Source organism: Larus michahellis, chromosome 7, assembly GCF_964199755.1.
Source record: "Larus michahellis chromosome 7, bLarMic1.1, whole genome shotgun sequence".
Lineage (NCBI taxonomy): Eukaryota > Metazoa > Chordata > Aves > Charadriiformes > Laridae > Larus > Larus michahellis.
In genome coordinates, this window is record NC_133902.1 from 18950440 (window position 1) to 18970838 (window position 20399).

Genomic DNA, 20399 nt, shown 5'->3' on the forward strand with positions numbered 1-20399 from the left:
CTCAAAATTCCTTGCAATATTTTATTCCATTGCTAGCCTAGCCTTTTTCCAAATTCATCTGTGCCTAACTCACTTCATGTAAATGCAGGAGACAAAATGTTTGTTCTACGATAGCTGGAGTAGTCATGCAAGCCAGTGTCTAGATATCACGGACTCCTCAATATTGCTATTCTTAAGAGGAGAAATTTTTCTTATGGGGGACAAGTTGATCTGTTGGTTGATGATTTCTGCCATTACATGTTATGTTATTTGCGCTCTCTAGGTTTCTTCATACAAGTTAAACAGCCTGCACTGGTGAGCAGGTTAATGCCTTGCTATGTTGTCTGACTGACACTGGATATTATCTCCACAGTTATCCTCTGGTCTAACTTCTAGGAAGAAGTTATATCCCAGATAAATATCACTATCCAATTTCCCCTCAGAAGTCCTTACTGCTGCCTTTGAATTATCAGAATGGCACAAACTGAGGCTTGTTCACCCATTTCTAGTGAGATACAAGTATACATCTATGTATATTATAGTTTGTCTTGAAACTAGTTTTGGAAAAGAAGGCATCAGCTAGTTCCTTTCAAGGGGTTACATAGGTCAGTGTCTACACAGAGTGCACTCTCTCATGCTGTTTTTTCCTCAAGCAGACATCTTGTGCTACTTCTGTTTTCTTGGAGGCCATGAATGTTGCTTCCAGTGCATCATGAAATGTCTCATTATTAAGTAATTAGAGAATGGTTTTTATAAGCATTTTTACTGTAAAGAGCCCCAATTATTATTATTATTATTACCTTCTGGCAATGGAGGGGAAGACACTGATGAATCCTCTTTTGATGTCTGTTGAAACAAGCTGAAGAAAAAGGGCAGACCTTTGGATTCTAAATAATAATACTATCCGTAAATAATAAAGCTCTTCAGGGCCCTTTGTAGGCAGACTGTAACTTCCTGCCGAAAGGTATTCATCTTCATGCACAGGCACAGTGTCTGGTCCTGTGCTTCTCTCTTGCCTGTGGTTCAGGTGCATCTCATGGCTATAAATTTCTTACAGAACACAGTTCTTATTGTGGTAGTTGTAATGGCATCCAAAAGGATGCACATCTGGGGTTTTTTTCTGGACAGAAATTTTTTTTGGGCAAGAAAAAAAACCCCAAGAACCAACAAACAAGGTAATTTGAGATTTCCAGACATACAGACTCGAGAGAAGACTACAATTCTGCCCCAGTTCTGCGACTTGGTAGCTGCAAAACCCAGCAAGTCATTTGGGATGGCTTGGACTTTGGACTAAGGACCCCAGAATATAGTCACGAAGCCACCTTGCTAACACTGCCATCCAGAGGTCCTGGACTAATGGCTCTAGACAACTTGCTTTTCAGCTTTGCAGAGCACATATAGTAGGACCAGTACAACCAGGACCTGTCTGACCTGCTGAGCAGGTCCTACATGGTGGATCACTGTATGCCCACCAAGCATGGCCCGCTGTGGATGTGATCGACTATCTGTGGCTATCCAGAAGATGCTGGACTTGCTGTGCCCTTAGTGCAAGTCTGTCCAACACTACCTGAGTTTGACTTCTCTTTCTCTGTTCCAAACCCAAGAAAACTTCCATGTGATGGAAGCAGTCACAATATCAACTCCAGACTTTGTCTTGCTGTCATTTCTGTTTGGAAAATAAAACTGCAGCATGGGGTAAGGTAAATCAAGTGGTGAAAACTCTGTGAGGTATAAATCTAGAGTGGGATCTTGCCCATTTGGTCATTCAGGGATGGGCATATCATAGCTGAAGACCTCTGTGTGTATCAAGGGCAACTCCCAAGATAAGAACACATCACGAAACCAACTAGTGAGAGCGTACTGGCGGCAGGCAGCTGGGTAATTGCAAACTCTAGGTCTGCAGTTGAGGCCCCGGTACACAGCAGCACATCTTACAGCAACTCCCAGGGAGCCGCTGCCGTCCCCAGCACGTGTATCACGCCTGCTCCCCAGCTCTCCAGGGTACACGCTGCCTGCCTTGTGCTCAGACACATACGGATTTTGAAATACAGGCCGTAAACTCAGAGCATGCCTTATAATGAGCCCTTCTCATGGGCACTGCACTGCCTTCAGCCCAGTGAGTAAGATCAGAAAGCCTTCATGAAGGACCAGCTTGTTTTCTTTCAGGAAGGGTGCCGGGATGCCAGTCATTAGGGAAAGGAGGGGTGAGCACTCTCTCCCAGGCTGATTACTGAGCCTCAGGTTGAGCCACCCTCCCTCACCCATTGCCGATCTCCATTGTATGAGTCAGAGAATCAAACCCATTTTGGGGACATCTGTCTTTTATCAATGACCTGAAGAGGGAAAGGGGCTCTTTAACCTTTCCTTTGCTATAAATTAAGGAGCTCTCAAAAACAGTCTGTAGGTCAGCAAGCTTCTGTCCGTGCTCCTCCATCACTGCAGTGCTTGTATGAGATTGTTACAACACATATTTTTCTTCTACAGCAAGCAGGTTCCCAGCTACAGGAGGCTGACAGGCCTTGTGCAACTTGTCATTACTCATCAGCACTCCCTATGCTCGTTTAGATCTCAGGGTGTGGTTTTAATTAGCTGATTTTGTAATAACACCCAGATGACTTGGTGATGGATAGACACCCTAGAAACCTATTAAATAGGAGTGTAGTGACTCCTTGTCCTTAGAGCATTCTCTTAGATTGTTATTTGCTTCTAGAAATTGTGATGGTGTTTGTCCATCCTTCCCAATAGCTTCCCAAACTGTTGGCTGATTTCAGCCAGGTTATGCTGGTGGATAAATCCTACAGGAATTATCAGACCTGTAGATATTTCATAGAAACCTATAACCAGGTAGAAGAGAAAGAATAGTTTAAGTGCCTGGACTAAGAATCCTGTGCTTATTTAGGTAACAGAAAATTCCTGTGGGAAGGAGCATGTATGAATGCCCCAGCTATGGGGGGAAAAAACATTGCTTGCAACTCAGCTACTAAATCTGAGCAAACTGGACTATAAGTAGGTGTTTTATTATCCTATAATAACCTCAGTTTATGACTTCTGTTGCTACTTTTAAGTTCTCTTATCTCAGCAGCTTAGCGATGTCTTCCATTTTGCTAGGCTTCTGTGGTCTTCAGCATGTGTCAGCCAAGTCTCACGGGCTTTTGCTGAAGTTGCCTGGGGCTTTGAAGTGGTCTGCCATCAAAGTAGGTGCTTGGCCAAGGACTCTTTAGTATTTGATATCAGATACAGTCAGCTTTGTATATCCAAAGACTATATTGTTTGGAGCCAAACAAAGCTTTGCTTTGGTTATCTTTATAACACTGAGCAGGTTTTTGGTCTAGTTGGTTGCCTTTTGAAAAACTCATAAAATACCCTCTGTACAAGTTGAACTTTTGCTTTACCTCTGTTTCGGTGGGGTTTCATCGGGCTTATTTTTCGGTGGTGTCCTTAGGTCTGAAATAACAAGTTCTTCTCTAAACTTATGCAGTCAAGACCATCAGATATCTTCCTAAGAATGTCTTGCCCCATGTTGTGCGAGTTAGACAGCTGTTTGGTTAGCTGCAGTCATGTATACCTGACCTAGATGTGTATTTGGGTATTTCAGCCCACTATTTCAGGCTCTGTGGAAAGACGTCTGTCCCTACATAAGCCAGCCAGTCCCATTTTTATATGGGAGAAGCAAGAGGAGCTTTCTTTTTCAGTACTGGTGATCACTGCTCTGTTGACACTGGCTTCATGTTCTGTATTGCGGTATCTGTCAGGATATATGCTCTTGGTGTTTTTTCTTTCTGCTTTTTCAAGGCAATCAGCTGTGGAGCCAAACCTGCATTTATTATGTGACAAAGAAAAAACTTTGTTTCTAAATTCAGATATTTGAGGGTTTACCTTCCCATCGTGTGCAGAGGACTATAGTTAATTTTTACCTTAATACAATTTTAATCTTTCAGAAAATGTGCATTTCCATTGCATTCAGAATAGCACGCTCATGATACAGCTGTTGTCGCAAGTGGATCTTGCCTCTGCTGTTTCCTTATCCTTGCAGTCAGTCTGTCTTTAGGCCTCTTAATTTGGAAGCTGGTTTGTTGGAACTTTTTGGCAGCTCTGCTGACAGTTTCATTTGGAAAGCATGGTTGTCCCCAGCCTTGGAAATACCCATTGTTCTTTGCAAAGTCAAATCCACTTTTCACAGTGACCTTGCTTTGACCTTGTTATCAGTCTTACCATAAATAGTGTGATCTCCAATTAGTCCATCTGTCAGCTGCCCAGGTTCACGTGACAGGACATGAGTGTTGCCACGCAGGTTGGAAACTAGCTGAATGCACAAAGAATGATAAATGTTAGAGGATTTGGATGCTGGTAGCCGTCTCATATCTTGTTGCAAGCCTTGGCATTAGATCTGGACTTAACATTGTAAAAAATGTGGAGGAAGGGTTAAAGGACATACTAATGAAACTTGCAATGATATCATCTGCTTGCTCTTATAAAGCAAGGCTCTTGAGCAAAGTCGGCATTGAAACAGGCATGCCCACTGTTGCATCAGGCGATGCAACAGGATTTAGTGAGTTTGTGTAAATTAAAAGTTAGACCCTGGCCCCAAGAATAAAGATTTTGAGAAAGGGTGTTAATTAACAGGGCACTACACATCACCAACGGACCCCAAGTTGGTGGGCTTGAATACGTACTCCGAGGAGCTATACATTGCTGGGTTATTTGATGAGCAAGAGGGTGCAATAGAAGGGGTGCATGGCTCTCCTGGTGAACTTTTACTTTACCAGCGAGAGACTAAACTGGGGTTATTGGTGGCTGCCAGGATCTATCAGGAGTGACTGCCTTTCACTGTCCGTCGCTTGTCCCTGCAACTCTTTTTTTGTCTCACTTTAGTCCTGGTTCAGCATTGTGAGTGAATGGTATCACAGGATTTTGTAACTGGTGGAAAAGGGGCAGCGTGAAGCCTGCAAGCGGCCTGTGGCAAGGTAGGTGTGCAAGTGGGAGCCTCGCAAATAAAGCCCTCAGCTCCTGGGTGTGGTGGGAAATGATTCATGGACCTGTAGGTTTGCTAAGACCAGATGTAAATGAACGTGACCTTAGGACAAAATGAGTAGGGTAAAGGGCTGGTTGGTAAAACTGCACTTCTGAGCAGCAGCACCATGACTTTAAAGACAAAAGTTGCATTTCCCTACACTTCCCTAAATCTATTCCTGTAGAACGTTGTTGACATAAGAGGAAAAAACCCACTGATGAGCTCTTCTGAAAATCCTGTCCCAAATGTTATCAGCCTGTGGCGCCTCTAATTCACCTGCAGTTTCCACAGTGGCTAAAAATATTGCTGCCTCATTAGGATTTTTTGAGGGCTCTGACTTTTTTTCAAAAATGCTGAGTGGGAATCTCTCTAAAAACCATGCCTTGTTCAAGTGCCTGAAATTACACACCCAGGAAATGTCGAGGAATTTACCTTTGTAGGCTCCTGCTGTGCCTTTGGAAGGAATTTGGAGCAACCAGACCAGAGAGTATCTGCAGTCTCTCACTGGGGAATGCTGTGGGCTGCTCAGCAAAAGACTTTTCTATGATTTAGCAAATGGTGTTCCAGTTTGCACAAGTGTCTTATGCCATTTCAGCATCATCCGGCACTGTGTTGCCTAACGCTGCCAAGTCCTCAGGCAACTGCTTCTCTACCTGTAAGGAAGGTAGTGTTTTAAATTGGCTTTTAACTTTTACCTTCCTCGGTGCTGCAAGGGTGTGTGATGTTCTTCGATTCCTACTCATTCTGGTTTCAGAGCATCCTAAAACCTAGACTTGATTTGAAGGCCTGCCCTTTGATAGAGGGCTATGCCGTGAAAATGAGCAGCCAAAGGCTTTGAGCTGAAAATCAGTTGTACCTATTGCATGAAGATTTTTCGTGCTCTGTTCTGGTAGAAATGGTGACACTTGCATTTTGTAGTGCCTCGCTAGTGCATGTGACCGTAGCAAAGTGCCGTCTAGCAGTACGTGCAAGCGTGAACTTACCTTTCAGCAGATAGGTCTGCAGGTGCCCTACAGCTTGCAGATACGAGTGTGGGGCTGAAGTCTGCTCACTCAGCAGTCCTTCCCCTGGCTTGGTTTGTGGATAAGAGATCACAGCTAAAATCTATGTGTAGTTTCCCTGAGATCTCTACGGAGAACATGTCAAATATTTGATCAGTATTAGCTTACACAAGCCATGAGAAAAGCCAATCTGTGACACAGTCTGGACTTGCTCCTGAGCTAAGTTCGGTAACTAAAGACACTGCAAACTCTGTAAGAGGAAAGTACCAAATTCAGAGTCCTGCCTCTTCATGAGTCATGGCATTACCCCATCGCTCCCCTTGCAGATCTCCTTGGGTTCATTCCGCTTTGCGTGTGGTTCTCTGGCATAGCAGTTAATCTGGTTCTGCTTCTTCCCTTGCTCCTGGTGTGATCTCTCCTCCTCCAGGCCCCTGAGGGCACCTAACCGCTGCTCACCTATGTGCCTCTGGAAGTCTCTGCTGTGGGTTAGTTGTAGCATGCGCAGTCACTGCAAGATTAGTGTTTTGGTTTGGGTTTTTTTCCTCGTAGCCAGCAGAATAGATTTTGTCTTTCTTTTCTGGCTCTGACTTCAAGGGGGGTAAATGTTCCGCCCTGTCAGATTTGCTCCAGCTACCCCTGTGTTTAAAAACCAAGTCAAGCGTGTTGATGATCAGACAGCTGCTTGCGCTTTGTGGTGCTGTTAGCTTTCTGCTGTGTGGACCTGTTGTTTTGACCAAGGAACTGGTGAAACATTAACTATAAGGCTGGCCATTTCTTCTCATCCTCCCAGTGCGTTAGATCTGGAGAGAGCCCCACACACCCCTGGTGTGTTCCTGTCCATCAGTTGTTCCACAGGACGGTTTTCTCTATTTGTGGGTCCCTTCTTCACATTGCACAGCGTTGCTGCCTGTGGCACGCACAGCTGCTGGCCCTGATACAACAGGACCCATAAGGGCATGTCCCCCTGCAAGCATGTTTCCAGCAGTCTTGCAGATGGTTCCACTCTTAGGCTTTATCCTCTTCTCTTACCAATTCTGTCTGGCATCACTTCCCTAAGCTTTCATTTCTCATAGAGGTAGCTCAGCACACCCATGGGAAGCACAAGTGCATTCATTTTTTACTGAAGTAAAATCTCCTCTACTTGAAAGAATATCCCAAGGAAAGATCTCACTTTGTGAGTTCTTGGTGTATGGAGAGAGGGTTTTTTGCCCTGGAGGGTACAGCCCCTGCATGGGGTTTTTGTGAGCTACAGCCACCACTGCAGTACATGAGATGAGTCATGTCTCTGAAGACCTGCATTGAATGAAATCACAGTTCAGAGGTCCCCTGAGGGTTTTCTCAGCTTCACGGTCACAAAAGTAGATTCTGCTTTTCTTCCCTGTGCTCTTGAACCAACAATTTGCCCTTCAGCCCAGAAGAACCCTAGTTCTTCAACCAGAGGAATAAACCCACCGAGGATTTACTGGAGAATAAAGAATTTGGCCTTTCCTTCCTCTTCCCCTCTGTCACGGGGACATCTGTCCGTTCTGGCCCCTTTGTCCAGGAGTGGCCATGTAGTTGCATAGCCTTCTGTGCCATCTGCAGGAATTGCTAAGTAAAGGAGTTAAAAAGCAAAAACATATAATGGCTTTATAAAGTTCTCATCTTGTTGTTGAATTGGAACAGTATGGCGTTTGGGGATTTGAGCGCAGGTGGTCTGAGAGCCAACTGGCATAGAGTTATTCTGGTTTTACAGTGGTGAACTCGAACAAATTACCCTTTGGGTACTTCCTAAGGGGAATGTTTGTTGACTCAGTTCACAAACGAAGTAAGGATGTGCATTTGCTTGGGAAAATTATTATCCAAATCACAGTGTTCTTTTGAAACAGTTGTTTGACTGAATACCAAAAAGAAGCAATCAGACGCTTGCCTTAAAAGACCTTGGCAGAGCAGCAAATGGTGAAATTATAAATTTCTTCTCTCTTACCCCCTCAGAGCAGAATTGTCTATATTTGGGATTTCTTTTTTCAGCTGCAGAGAGGAAGTGAAATGAGTTTTCAAATGCTGTTTGGACCAAATGCAAAAAATCCTGCTTTGCCTCTTACATATAGCTGAACTAGAATCGTGTCCTGAGGAGCTGGGCTTGTTCTCAACTCACAGACCCAAACGAGATCCCTCTCTCTCCTAAGGACATTTGGTAGGAAAAAAACAAAACAAAGTGAATGTAGAGCTATGAGGTTAGATGTTTGGGTTTCTTCCCATCACTATACCAGGGAAGCCTTTTAGGCTCATTTTAGCTCCGGCTCCACTCCCACCATTGGAATGTCCAGTCTATTTAGACTGCAGGTATGTGGAGCAGGGACTGCTCCATCTCTGTTGCTATTCCCATCTTTGAAGTATTTCCTAACCAATCCAGAGAAGCTGTTTCTCTTCACTGAGTACCACATCTCTCTCTTCTCTCTCTTACTCTCACTCAGCACTTTTTGCAGCCCTTAGATCAAAGCCCCAAAATTCCAAGATCATTCTGGATGGTAGGGCTGCTCCCTCCACTTTTGTCCCTGGGTGAAGTTTGGCGAGGACTCCTTCAAGATGTTTTTCATTTTTGAGGCACAAAGTTTGTGGCTGGAAGAAATGCCATGTAGGAGAATCTTTTTTGATCTCTTTTATGAAATATGCTGAGAGGAGTGAAGTCTTCCATGGCTTACCTAGGTACTTTGAGGATGATCTGTGTCAGCAGGTGGGATACTTGAACGTACATGCTCCTCTCCCCAGGGGGACCAGAGCTCTTCTGGATGACCAGAGCTCATCTAACAAGTCTGTATCTGGTTTCAAAACTCAGATTTGTTATAGTTCTTGCTGCAATGAGTACTCCCCCTCTGCTGTCATTGCTTCCCTTTGTACCTGCCGTTTACTCTTTCCTTTCATCTCTAGCTGTTTTTTTTAAGATACCTTACACCAGCTTGAAAAATTCAATGATCAGTTGAATAATAACAATGTTCAAGCTACGCTAGTGCTCTGAAATCTTCATGGGGTCTGATCCTGCAATCCCTTTCCCAGTGGATTTGATGCGATATACGGAATTGGTGAGGACCCCAGGACTGATCTCCTGGAGGAAAGGGAAGATGCAGGAAGCTGAGCAATTAGATCAGTCCCTGGGATTTTCGTTTTACATATATACATATATATATATTTTTTTTTTTTAACTCTTTCATTTAATTTCCCTGGATGGGTGTAGGTTTGAGACATTCAAAAGTATTAAAAAAAACCTAATTCTAAATCAGCAATGCCAGGAAGATGCACGCTGTGGATTCTTTCTTCTTCCCAGCCGTTCCCTGTGAACTCGGGGAAGTCGGACTGGCCTGGCAAGTGGCCTAACTCTTGGCTGTTGATGACACCTCTCCAGCAGAAGCGGTGTGTGGGCAGACAGGTCGTTTCATCATGGGGAGGAGGAGGAGGAGGAGGAGGCATGCATCACCTTTTGTTTAAGCAGAAGCATCTTTTTGGAATGCTATCCATTTTATCGGTTAGGGCTTGAACAACGAGCAGCCAGGAGAGGCTGGATATTGTAATTAACGCAAGTGGAGGCAGGCTGCTGCCTCTGCCTGCCTGCCTGCCTGGAGAAGAATAACCTGTTGAATTTGCTAGGAGCTATTGCTGTGAGGACAAGAGCTACAGATACTGGGAGTACAGCAGCCACAAGTGGATGAAGTAGCTGCTTCAGAGCTATGCTGTGGGGAAGAGGCAGAGGCTTGGATATTGGACACTGGATGCCCATTTGGGTTAGAGCCTCCGCTTTTGCTTCCTAAGCCTGGGGAGGACGAATACACAGCCCGTTCGCTTTTGGTTGGGTCAGCCAAGGATGGCTGCGCTCTCTCAGCACTTGAGGATCCTGCTGTGGAAGAACTGGCTGAGTGTCAAGAGGCAGCCGGTGAGTGTGAAAACAAAGTAGTAGAGGAGGGAGACCTGGAGATCCTAGGAGCTGAGGAGCAAGAGGGGCACCAGACGAGAGGAAGGTCACAGTATTGAAATAGAAATATTTTGAAGGCTGGTGATAGAAGCAGAGGGAAGGAAGGGAATGGCATGGAAGTGAAGGTGGGTCTCTTTAAGCCAAAGCGATTGGGTCTTGCATCGGAGCTCATGTATGAAGGCTCAGGAATCCAGACTGAGTGCCACGGATGCCACTGTTGTTCCCTCGGGGCAGTGGTCTGTGCAAACAAACCCATGCACAAACTCATGGGCAGATCTGAATTAACGCTGCAGTTCTGAATCTGCTCCCATGTGAGCAGACCCCATGGTCAGTATACAGCCCCCAAGGAGTCCTTGGGGGACTGGGGGGGTGCTCTTGTACAGGGCCATTTGTAAAGGATGGACAAAGAAAAAAAGTAGCTCTGAGAGATGTAGGTGGGAGAGATTTCCAGTGCAGTCCAGTGTGTTGCAAATCAGACACCCCAAATGGTCTTTCTTTCCGAAAGATAAACCATTGCCAGTAATGTCCAGAGAGCAATCTGAACCGCAGCAGCATCAGGGAGGCAAATGTTCCTTTGAGTGGCATTGCGTGTCCAGGCAAAGCCTGCTCAGTAATTTTGTCCCAGGCTGGTTTCGATACAGCTGCACTGTAATTTCAGCAGAAGCATGCTGCAGTTCGTGGGCTTGTATCGCAACCTGTCCTCTTGCTAGTAATCCAAACGTGATGGGTTTTAAACTCTTTTGTTGAATGGAAGCTTTGGCAGGTACAGAAAATGCTGACGGAAGAGAAATGGTGATGGAGGGTGTGATGTGAGGACGGAGTGAAAGGCCGTATCACCGCATGCTTCTGCAAGGTCCATTCTTGCCTGCCCTGTCCTGCCTCTTAGTTTTGGAGCCTGATTCAGGGAGGTGCTGAGTTCATCTGACTCCCTGTGCTCTTCCATAGGAGCTGTGGATATGCTGTGCACCTTAAAGTAGCGTATCCTTCACCAGTGCTAAGGATACAGGAGACTTTTTCTGAGGTGCAGAGGAATCCAAATAAATTACCTCTAATTTCTCAAGAGAAATTCTAGTAGCCTTGTTAAAAGCAGAAGGCTTTGGGGTCTCTTCCAACTCTTGTGTACCCAGAGTAAATGGTAACATAAGCTCTGCCTGTGCTTCTGACCGTACAGTCTCACTTGCTTTAATGCTGGTTTCCTATGGAGTTGAAATATCAATTCTGTAGAGTAGAAATGTCAATTAAATTAAAAATCTGGACACTACCGATTATTATGGCAGACATTCCCTGCAGCCCTCCTTCATTTCCCTCTCTTGCTCCAAACTGGGGAGCTTGCTCAGTCTGGAGAGGGTGTGAGGAGGTGAACCCAGATCTCTGCTCCTGAACACATCCTGATTTCTCTGTCCTCCTGCTTGTGGCTTTTCACCTCTGTAATCTGACTTCACTTATGGACCAGGCATTTAGAAAGCTTTTTTTTTTTTTTTTTTTTTAGTGTGCTTGTTTTGTGAGCGAAGCGTTCTGTAGTGCTTCTCGCTTTCTGATAACCTGTGGAGGTGGTTCCTGCTGCTGCAGCGGTGTTGGCTGTCCTCGCTGGGGCTGATTGGTATGTCACACGATGGCCTGACACCAGGCAGCCCCCGTCCTCCTCCCCGCAGACTCCAGTGCTTTCCTGCTCTGTTTGTCAGCCTCTCCAGGGCTAGTAAACAGATTTGCTTCTGCCTTTTCCTTTACACTTTATTTCCTCTGTGAGCTCTCTGCAGAGCCCCCGGAGACGCTGCTTCTACCTGTGGAGAGCTACAGCTTGCTTGGCTCTCAATTTGTTGAAATCAGCTGAAGCTCTGCATCCATGGCCAGGGAGTGCCTTGATATGGGTTGCTCCTGCCAAGAAAGGAATGGTTGCCAGTTTAGGTGGCGGCCTTCTTGGGAGCAAGGTTTGGCCTGCGTACCGAGGGGAACTGGAGAAATCGGTGCCTCTTGCACTTTTGTTGCTTTCCATCTGTCACTTCTAGGCAGCTTGATTATTTAAACAGAGGCAGGAGGGAGAAAAAATGTGCCTGCATCCAGAGATACTAAGTAAGGTCTAAGCAATTAAACCTACTTTTAGCAGTGAAATAATCCAGCAGGCAAAGGATTATGCAAACTACATCACAGTACTTAATGTCCCAAGAGCCAAATTGAGGTTGGTTTTCGCTCCCTTCAAGTCAACATGTTCCACCTGCAATCAGTTTGGCCAGGGTGGTTGTCTTGTTTTTGTTAACTAGAAATGCCTGGGATAGTGGGAATGCTGTTGTGTTGCAACCGATGTACCCGGCTACCATTAAATCCAATTAAGTCAAAGGACAGAGATGCTAAGGGAAGATCTGTCTGCAAAGTGTGGAGTAGAAGCACCATTTTAGATCCAAACGGAGAGCTACAAAAATTTCCCTGAGTAGAGATGATCAGTATTCATTTCTTCCCCGAGAATATGACAGATCTCTTGCCCTTCCTTTAGGCAGGCTCTGACTAATATCAGTTTCTGCGCTGTTACCCCATAATTTTACTTTAGCCTACGTGGTACTAAACCAGGAGGATATGTTAATAATACCGTTTGCATGTGAATTAATCAGAGTTAAATAGTGTGTTTGGGAACTGATTATAGGGAAAGCATGTGATATAAAAAAATTACAAAAAGTTGTTAGTTTCAGTGATGAATCTTGTTACAAGTTGGCAGTGTATATATAAAAGGCAGAAGGAGTACTGTCTCTAAAAGCTAAAATGTTGCTGAACACTGAAATTATAGGAGTATTATCTCTGAAGGGATGCATGGGGAGGTGCCTTGTGGTTTGATGTCTGTCAGTTGCCTGTTTTGGGGCATGAATCTTGCTCCTGCTTTCATGGCTGTGTCATCTCATCAGGGATGATGGGGATGGAGTTGCTGTAAAACAACCATCTTTAAGCTGAATTGCTCTCCAGGATTTGTTTGTCTGTCTGTTTGTTTGTTTTTATGTTCCAGTAAGTGTTACAGGAAATGAAAACACTGTTATGGGCTTGGAATTACTTTGGAAAACCAGTTTTGGGTAATATGTGCTGATCTGAAAAAAATAGCAACACAACGATGAAAAATGGGATGATTTTGAAGACAGACATCTTTGTGGTTTCAAAAATTGGCATGAAGATAGCACAGCAATTTTGCAGCACAGAGTAGTTTGAGCTTAACTACTGATGGATGGAAAACTCTAATCTAGTAAACACAGTAGCAAGGTAGCCAGCTAGTACAAAAGCAGTTGATTATTAGAATAATTGCATTTTCCTAGCTTAGAAAACTCCAAGGCTTGTAGTTTTAAGACTGACTTTGAGCGTCCTACCTAGATTGGCTTACTGCACTAGGTGATTAGCAGACTGTGTTGTCTTCATTCTCGTCCATTGAAATGGTCAAGCCTCATGTCAGAGACAGGAGCTCTATAATATTGAGCTCTATATTTATGTTTTTTCCAGTGTATTAGGCCAATTTTACATCATCTCTCTTCCATCTCAGCTCATCTATGTGGACTGTTAGTCTGGAAATGGAAAGGTGCCAGAGGTTCGGGTTGTTGGGGTCAGAAGCTCGTACGAGGGATCCTGGTGTTCAAATGTGACTTCTCCAGCCGACTGGTTTCACAACCCCATAAACCCCTTCCTTCACCATGCTTGAGCTTCACATTGTGTAAATGAATGAAAATCCTTTTTTTCAGCCCTACTGTGAGGCTGAACTACTGTTTGTGAAGAACAGTGAAACTTTTTGGGGAAAAAAAATGCTGTAGATTTGTCAATTCACTTGTCAAACTCTTTAATTTTGGGTTATAACTCAAAGTCATCTTTACCCGTCATTTGAGCGGTGCCATTCACTGAAAGTGAAACCAGCCTTTCACACTTCAGCTCTTATCTTGCCATCAGCGTGTCCAAAAGTCTTGTACGTCTCGGCGTGCTTTTACTATTACATAGCAGTGTCTCAAAGCTGTGTAAACACTGTCCCCCATAATTATCAGCCAAACTGAAGCACAGGAAGGCTTGTGTTATTTTCAGGCTTGTTATTTGCTCTTAAAATCTTATGTAGTTTTTCTTCCTGCATAGATAATGCTTGGGTTTTAATAGTATGCATACCAAGACAGGCGTGATTTACAATGCGTCTTATAACTCATTTAGGGTGGTACTTGCACATTCCAGACAAACTCTGTGACACATCAATGCGACAAATGTAACCGATATATTTTCATTGCTGTTTTATAGGTATGGTCGTTCATTTTAATTTCCTGGCCTGTGGTTGTTTTCATAATCTTGGCCATTATCCGTCTCAAATTCCCTCCAGAACCACAGCCAAACTGTAAGTAACTGGTTCGTTTTTATGTCTTTGGGGTTTAGTTCTCATTTCAGTGACTGATGTGTTAATTTGATGCGTTTTGTTACTTTTACAAATTTGGTTCTTTGTAGTTTCCAGTGGAGATTTCCTGGGATGCAGCATGCTGTAAATAAAATGTCTGTGTTCCTCTGAGGTTGTTTCTGTTTATGGTTGGGTTTTTTTTCAAATTAGTTTTATAATTAGAAAACAACTTTAAAGAACTGTCTCATCAAGATGCACTCAGATACTGCTGTTGTAGGCAGCAGTATAAATCTGCATGATAAACCGAGGGCCAACAGAGCAGCTGGGGGGGATCTTATTCAGCAAAATGAGTAAGGGCGTAGGCTTCAAGTGGGATTATGAAGGTGAAGTAACAAACGTGAGATTGGTCAACGTGAAAGATTTTGCCTTGCGTGTGCTACAGGAAAAAAGCACCTATTCAGGCAGCTACTACTAAGGCCCAGCTGAAGAGTGGTAACTTGTTTGGCTCCTGTGACCTGATGGTCTATGTGAGCCCTTTCTAGCAAGTCAAAGAGCAGCTCTTTGGATGGGTGAATATTTGGCGGTGGTTAAATGGGTAAAGGGTTTGCACAAGCTGGCTTTCACTTGCAAGCCTTATTTCCTGGGTCAGGAGAACGTGTCTGCATCTCAGAGCATGGGTGTGCTTGAGCTTGCTCTGACAGACTTACACTGATTTAGTGAGACCTTATCACCATCAGAAGAAGCATGCCTCCAACTCTGGTCGCATTTGTTTATGAAGTTACGTGGTAAAAAAAGCAAGCAGTTTATCCAGTTGGAAGCTTTTTTCTCTTCCACGGTGTTAATTTTGAGTTGGATAAAATCCCTGATTCTGCTCTCTGTGTTCTTCCAAGCTTGGTCTCAGGGGAGGGGAGCGGGTGAAAGGGCTGGGCCCCTCCTTTCAGTGATAGCCTACCTTTGAGTTAGGAGAAATCAACCATGGAGCTACACTGCCTTTGTTATCTGCTCGTTTAGAGGGGCTCCTCGGCCTTATTGCAGAGACCCCGAAAGTGGTTGCAAGATTCTTGTTTCATGTTGCACATCTCATCTGCTGAATTACATCCATGTGCTGCAGCACAGAGCTGTGCCTAGAGCTATTACTGAGAGCCATAGTTTCCCAGCACAGGGTAGGAACAGGGCCTCAAAAATTACTTTTAGTAAAGGATTTGCAACACCTGATTCACAGGAGAGACACCACCTTGGATGACCTGCATCAGGCTGTCATCGACCTGCCAAGAACAAAACCCTAGCACAATGTTGGATTTTTGTATTTGGGACAGGGAGACTGATGCAGGGGGAGAGGAGACATACTCTGACAGCAGTGAGGGCAAGCAGTTGGTTTCCAGTGTTTGTAGCTATTGTAAAATGTGGCTGCGAGGGATCTGTACTTGACGTGTGTGTGCACTGGAAATGTTCAACCCAGTTAGTGACCTGTGTTTCTCTGATTGAAGAGTCTATGTTTCTGTATAACGTGTGAGAAAGGGCCATATAGTGACAAATACTAGATATATAATCAGAAAAGCCCTTGTCCCAGAGAGCTTGCAACCTAATCTGGCTAAAGGTTTTTGTACTTCCTTTCGTAGACAGGAATGGAAAGCCAGAGTAAGTAACTTGGAAAGTATCATAGGAAGTCTTTAATGGAGAAGGACATTCTTGGTGTTTTAGGGCGGCCTTTTAACCCCAAGCCCATCTGCTGGCAGCAAAAGGCATCTTTAGGCATGTTATATGTTTTACATTCTGCCCAAATTCCCTTGAACCAGTTGGAGCAGGCAAGATGGGACATGTTATACTTTGTGAAAACCCCAAGATTTTGCCAAGTGTGGAAATGGCAGTCCTCCCACGCTGCTCCATTGGTTGTACTTCCCATTTCTGATAAATCAGGTAAGATAAACGTCAAGAGAGCCAGCTGGGTAGTAAAATATTTATTCTTCTACTTTACACGGCTATTAGTTTGAATGTATATTTATTTGGAGCATGTTTGCTCTGGATGGTTGCATCTCTGAATTAATAGATTGGAAGGAATGTTGTTAGGAATAGCAAGTACCTCCGTCAGTTGTGCTTTGCAGGAGAGGAGAAGACTGGGCAGTATCTTTGGACTAGTTCCCTCTTCTTCCATGGGTGAATTCTATTTTGGGACAAGTCTCATTAAGTACGAAAGTAAGTGTCTGTCTCTTTTAGAAGTGGATGATAGGAACTCCCTATTGCAAGAGAGGTTTTTATGCTGGAAAATAATGGTTGTGGTGTATTCTTGTGATCCAGACGTTCAGAGACCACCTAAGAAACCCAAGGAGATGGAGACGAACATTAACTAGAGCATCAAACAGCCAGTTTCTGCTGCTTTTCTAGTTAAACAAGACTAGTCACTTGACAATTACCCTCTCTTTTTGACTGCTGGAAAAAATGTATCAACATTTTGATTGAAAAGCAAAAGAGAAATAATTTGGGAATTTTCTTTTCTGATAGAAAAATAAAAAAGGACGGGCCGGCACCTCTGGGAAAACTATTGCAGGAGGGGTTTTTTTTGTTAATTTTGAACAGGAATAAAATACACTTTATGCTGAGTTCCAGTGCCTGCCTTAAAAGACACAATTGTTAAGTAGTGACAAGAAGCTGTTTCTACTTGTGCTGTCAAGAGATTGTTGCAGGTGGACAAAGGTCAGGAAGCACAGAATCAATGGCACAGAGATAGAATAAGCTACTCAGATGCTGAGTTTTGAAATCTTAAAGATAACCCCACAGAAGATCTCAGATTGTACGCTTATCTCTTGTATTCAGGGCCACAGAAATATCATGGAATCTAATATTTGCTCAATTAAAACAGCTCAAATTCGAGCCAGTAAGTTCTTCTGAAGGACGTCTAATACACGATTGAGGATTATGTAGAGAAATTACCTAGCAAATATCAGTCAAGAATGAACAAGTGCCAAGAGCTTCCTGCAAGAGCAAGTTGCTTGCTTTGAATTATGTTGTGTAGCACCTAATGCAATGGGAGCTTGTGCCAGACTGAGCTCCGAAGGGAAGTGACATGCCAAATAAATGTCACCATTCAAGAGGATGCTCATAGGAAAATTGAGGACTGAGGACAACACGGAGCTGAAATTCATCTGATATATAATTTTCTTCACAACTAAAGCATCTAGTATCTAAGAGTCAAAAAACCACCTCTCTTTCTTCCAGGCATCTGTTTGATGATGTATTTCCAGGTCAGCAGAGATTATTGTCAGGAGAAATGAAAACAAGATTTCTCTTTCTCTGCACACACAGTTCCTGTGATGATCTGAGAGTCTAACTACACAAAATCCCCATCCAACTTACTATGCACATCACAGTTGTGGCTTTTGACATTTTTATTACAGCCCTTGAATTTGCTAGAAGGTACTGGGATATGTTTTGTGGCATACATGTGGAATAGGAAGCTCTGGATTGGAAGCCTACAGCGTGAAATCCAGTGAACTGGGTTTGATGGTATCTTCCAGCTTTTTGTGCCTGTATCACCTGTTTTCTAGACCAAGCAGGGACAAAAGTCCCTTTCCATCACTGCAGGTTTTTGCAAGGTATGGGAATTGTGTATGAGATACAATCTGTCCCTCAGGGCTCAACCCACTCAGTCTGCAGAGAAGCCCAATTACACTCCTTGCTTTAACGAGGGCTGTCACACCCTGTCACGCCCTCCCCACCCGCTTTCTTCCTTTTCTGTTCTCCTCCTCTGCCTCCTGTCGGTTTGACCTCATCATTATTCTCCGTAGAAGCTCTCTTGGGTGTGGTTGGTTGTCCACTCATTCAGAAACCCTGCTCTTCAGTGCTGGGGAGAAGATGTGGTAGAAACCTTGTTCTCCTGTTAGACCCAGCGCGCTGCTCCCCCTGGCTTTCCAAGAGACATCCAGTGGGCTGCAGAAGCCATGCCTCATTCACAGATATTTATCCTTCTTCATGGAAGGGAGCTGCGCTCTTGGGTCTAGTCTTAAAATCCACCAAATTCTTTCTGCCAGGGGATTCGTCGCCTGAACTCTTCTCAGTGAAGCACATCTTACCCTTCACTTCAGCATTTTCATACAGATTTCATCACCCCCATGGAGATGCCTGCAGGGTTAATTGCATTCGCTCAGAGATACTCATGATAGACTCTGCAGCGGAGTGCTCCGCAAGGCTGCTCTTTGCAGCCAATATTCTGGGGGAATATCATAATAGTTGAGCACTAGACTGTTTGCCAGTACCGGCAGAGCTGTTTAGGTCTAGTTTAGAGCCAGAGCTGTGTGACACAACACTACGTAGGAGCAAATATTCATACTCTATTCTCATTCTTGTCTCCGCGGTGGTCCTGGGAGAGGGCCCAGGACAGGAGAGTCTCTGAACTGTTCTCCATTCAGTCTTACTGTGATCGGTAGCTACAATTTGAACAGGTCCAGAATTAGTTGGAAAAATCAGTATCAATCAGAGAGCACAGACCTGAGATGCCTTAGGAGAGAGGCTGTGGCTTGTTGTACCTGCAGATGGAGCCTTCCCATGCGGAGGGAAACACTATTACCGTGTTAGAGGTAACTGAGGCATGAGTTACCCTTGTCAGGGCAGTGCCAGCAAAAGGGGCAGGATGCTTTATATAGCTTAGAAGAAAAGCAATAATGCAGATAGGATCCCCTTTTCCATACCACTGGGAAAGGGGATAAGGCAGCTGGTGGTGATGGGTGCAAGGTGTCTTCTCTGCCAAGCAGATGGCAGGCAGTGCCTATCGCCCTCCATCCATGTCACCCGGGTGTGTGCCCCTCTGGCTGTTGTAGCAGTGTGCTGCTAGAGGAATCCAGGGGGCTCCTGAGCTGAGGACCTCAGACCACTTCTAGCTCTGACAGTTCCCTGCCTCAATCCCAGCATGTTGCTCTGGTGCAGAAACCCTTAAACTCACTTTGTCCCACAGTTAACAGAGAAGAACCTCGATCTGGGTTAATTGTCAATGTGAGTGATGGCTGTGGCTGCCAGGACGCGTGTGAGGGCAGATGGCATGGAGCAAGGTGGGCCACAGCACTGTCCTTCCTCTGAGATACCATCCTGGAGATGAGAAAGCTCTGAAAAGATGCTTGCACTTCAAAGGAATTTGCTTCATATTTGGAGGGACCTGAACTCATCTTCTTCCCATTGGTGTGGAAAAATTAATAGGTTCCCATGCTAATTATAGGGAGTTGAGATGGTGGCTCAGCTACAGAGGCCACTCCATTCATTTGGATAGGTCATGGGTATTTATGCAAGGCATAAGTCACCCCAAGAGTTCAACCTACTCTGTACGCAGGCAAGCACACATCAGACTTCCAGCTCTCCTTCACCATTTGCCTGAGGCGGAGCAGCCCCACTCCTCATCTTCCTTTACATTGCTTCATTTTTCTCCCCTTCTTTTCTGTCAGTTTTCTCCTCTTCTCTAGACACAGATTTTTGTCTGTGCCCAACTGCAGTGTGATTAGCAAAATAGCCTCATCAGGTCCCTCCTTGCTTTGGTATGAACTTTGTTTTGTTTCATTTTGTTGTGCTGCTGTTGTGCCAGGGAGCAAACTGCTAGATAACACTCTGTTTCATTGAAACAGTACTGAAGGGGGCTATGAATTGTATTAATTATCCCCACATTTGCTGGAATAGACATATATATTGATTTCCTATGTAAGCAGTGTCCGGCATACAGTTCCCTGTGACTTGTCCAAGCTTCCACGTAGCTTGGAGACCAAGAGCCTGAAGACAGCACTGTGATGCCTCCCTTTTCATAAACCTCCACACCTCCATTTCTTTCTACGGACTCTTCCGCCTTGTGAGGTGTGACTGAAGGATGTATAGAGTTGGAGACGGGAACTCCTGTGGTACCAGTGTTTTTTCCTCCTCACTGAATTACAACAGGGCCTTGGGGCAGTCGTTTAATTCTAATTGACTTCCTGAAGCATCTGAATCCAGATGATGGAATCTAGAAGCACAGAAGTACTTTTCCAAAGGTACTGAGCAGTTTGGCTTCCACTGAAGTTATCAGTTGTGGATGTCTGTGTTTCTGGAAGGCGGGTCACTTTTGTTTAAAGGATCTAGACCTGGACTCCGGAGGCACCCAGCATTGAACAACATTGGTTT

At 44.5% G+C, this 20399-nt stretch overlaps 1 protein-coding gene across 2 annotated transcripts in view; it reads left to right on the forward strand.

Annotated features, from left to right (window-relative positions):
* Positions 1-20399, forward strand: part of ABCA12 (ATP binding cassette subfamily A member 12) — a 100402-nt gene that overhangs the window by 3602 nt on the left and 76401 nt on the right. Inside the window, exons 1-2 of one of the 2 annotated variants that reach the window (XM_074595568.1) lie at positions 9830-9898; positions 14180-14273. In XM_074595568.1, the coding sequence (XP_074451669.1) occupies positions 9830-9898; positions 14180-14273 (163 nt within the window). Of the gene's footprint in view, positions 1-9829; positions 9899-14179; positions 14274-20399 lie in introns of those variants that run through there. The other variant, XM_074595567.1, reaches the window with a different exon arrangement.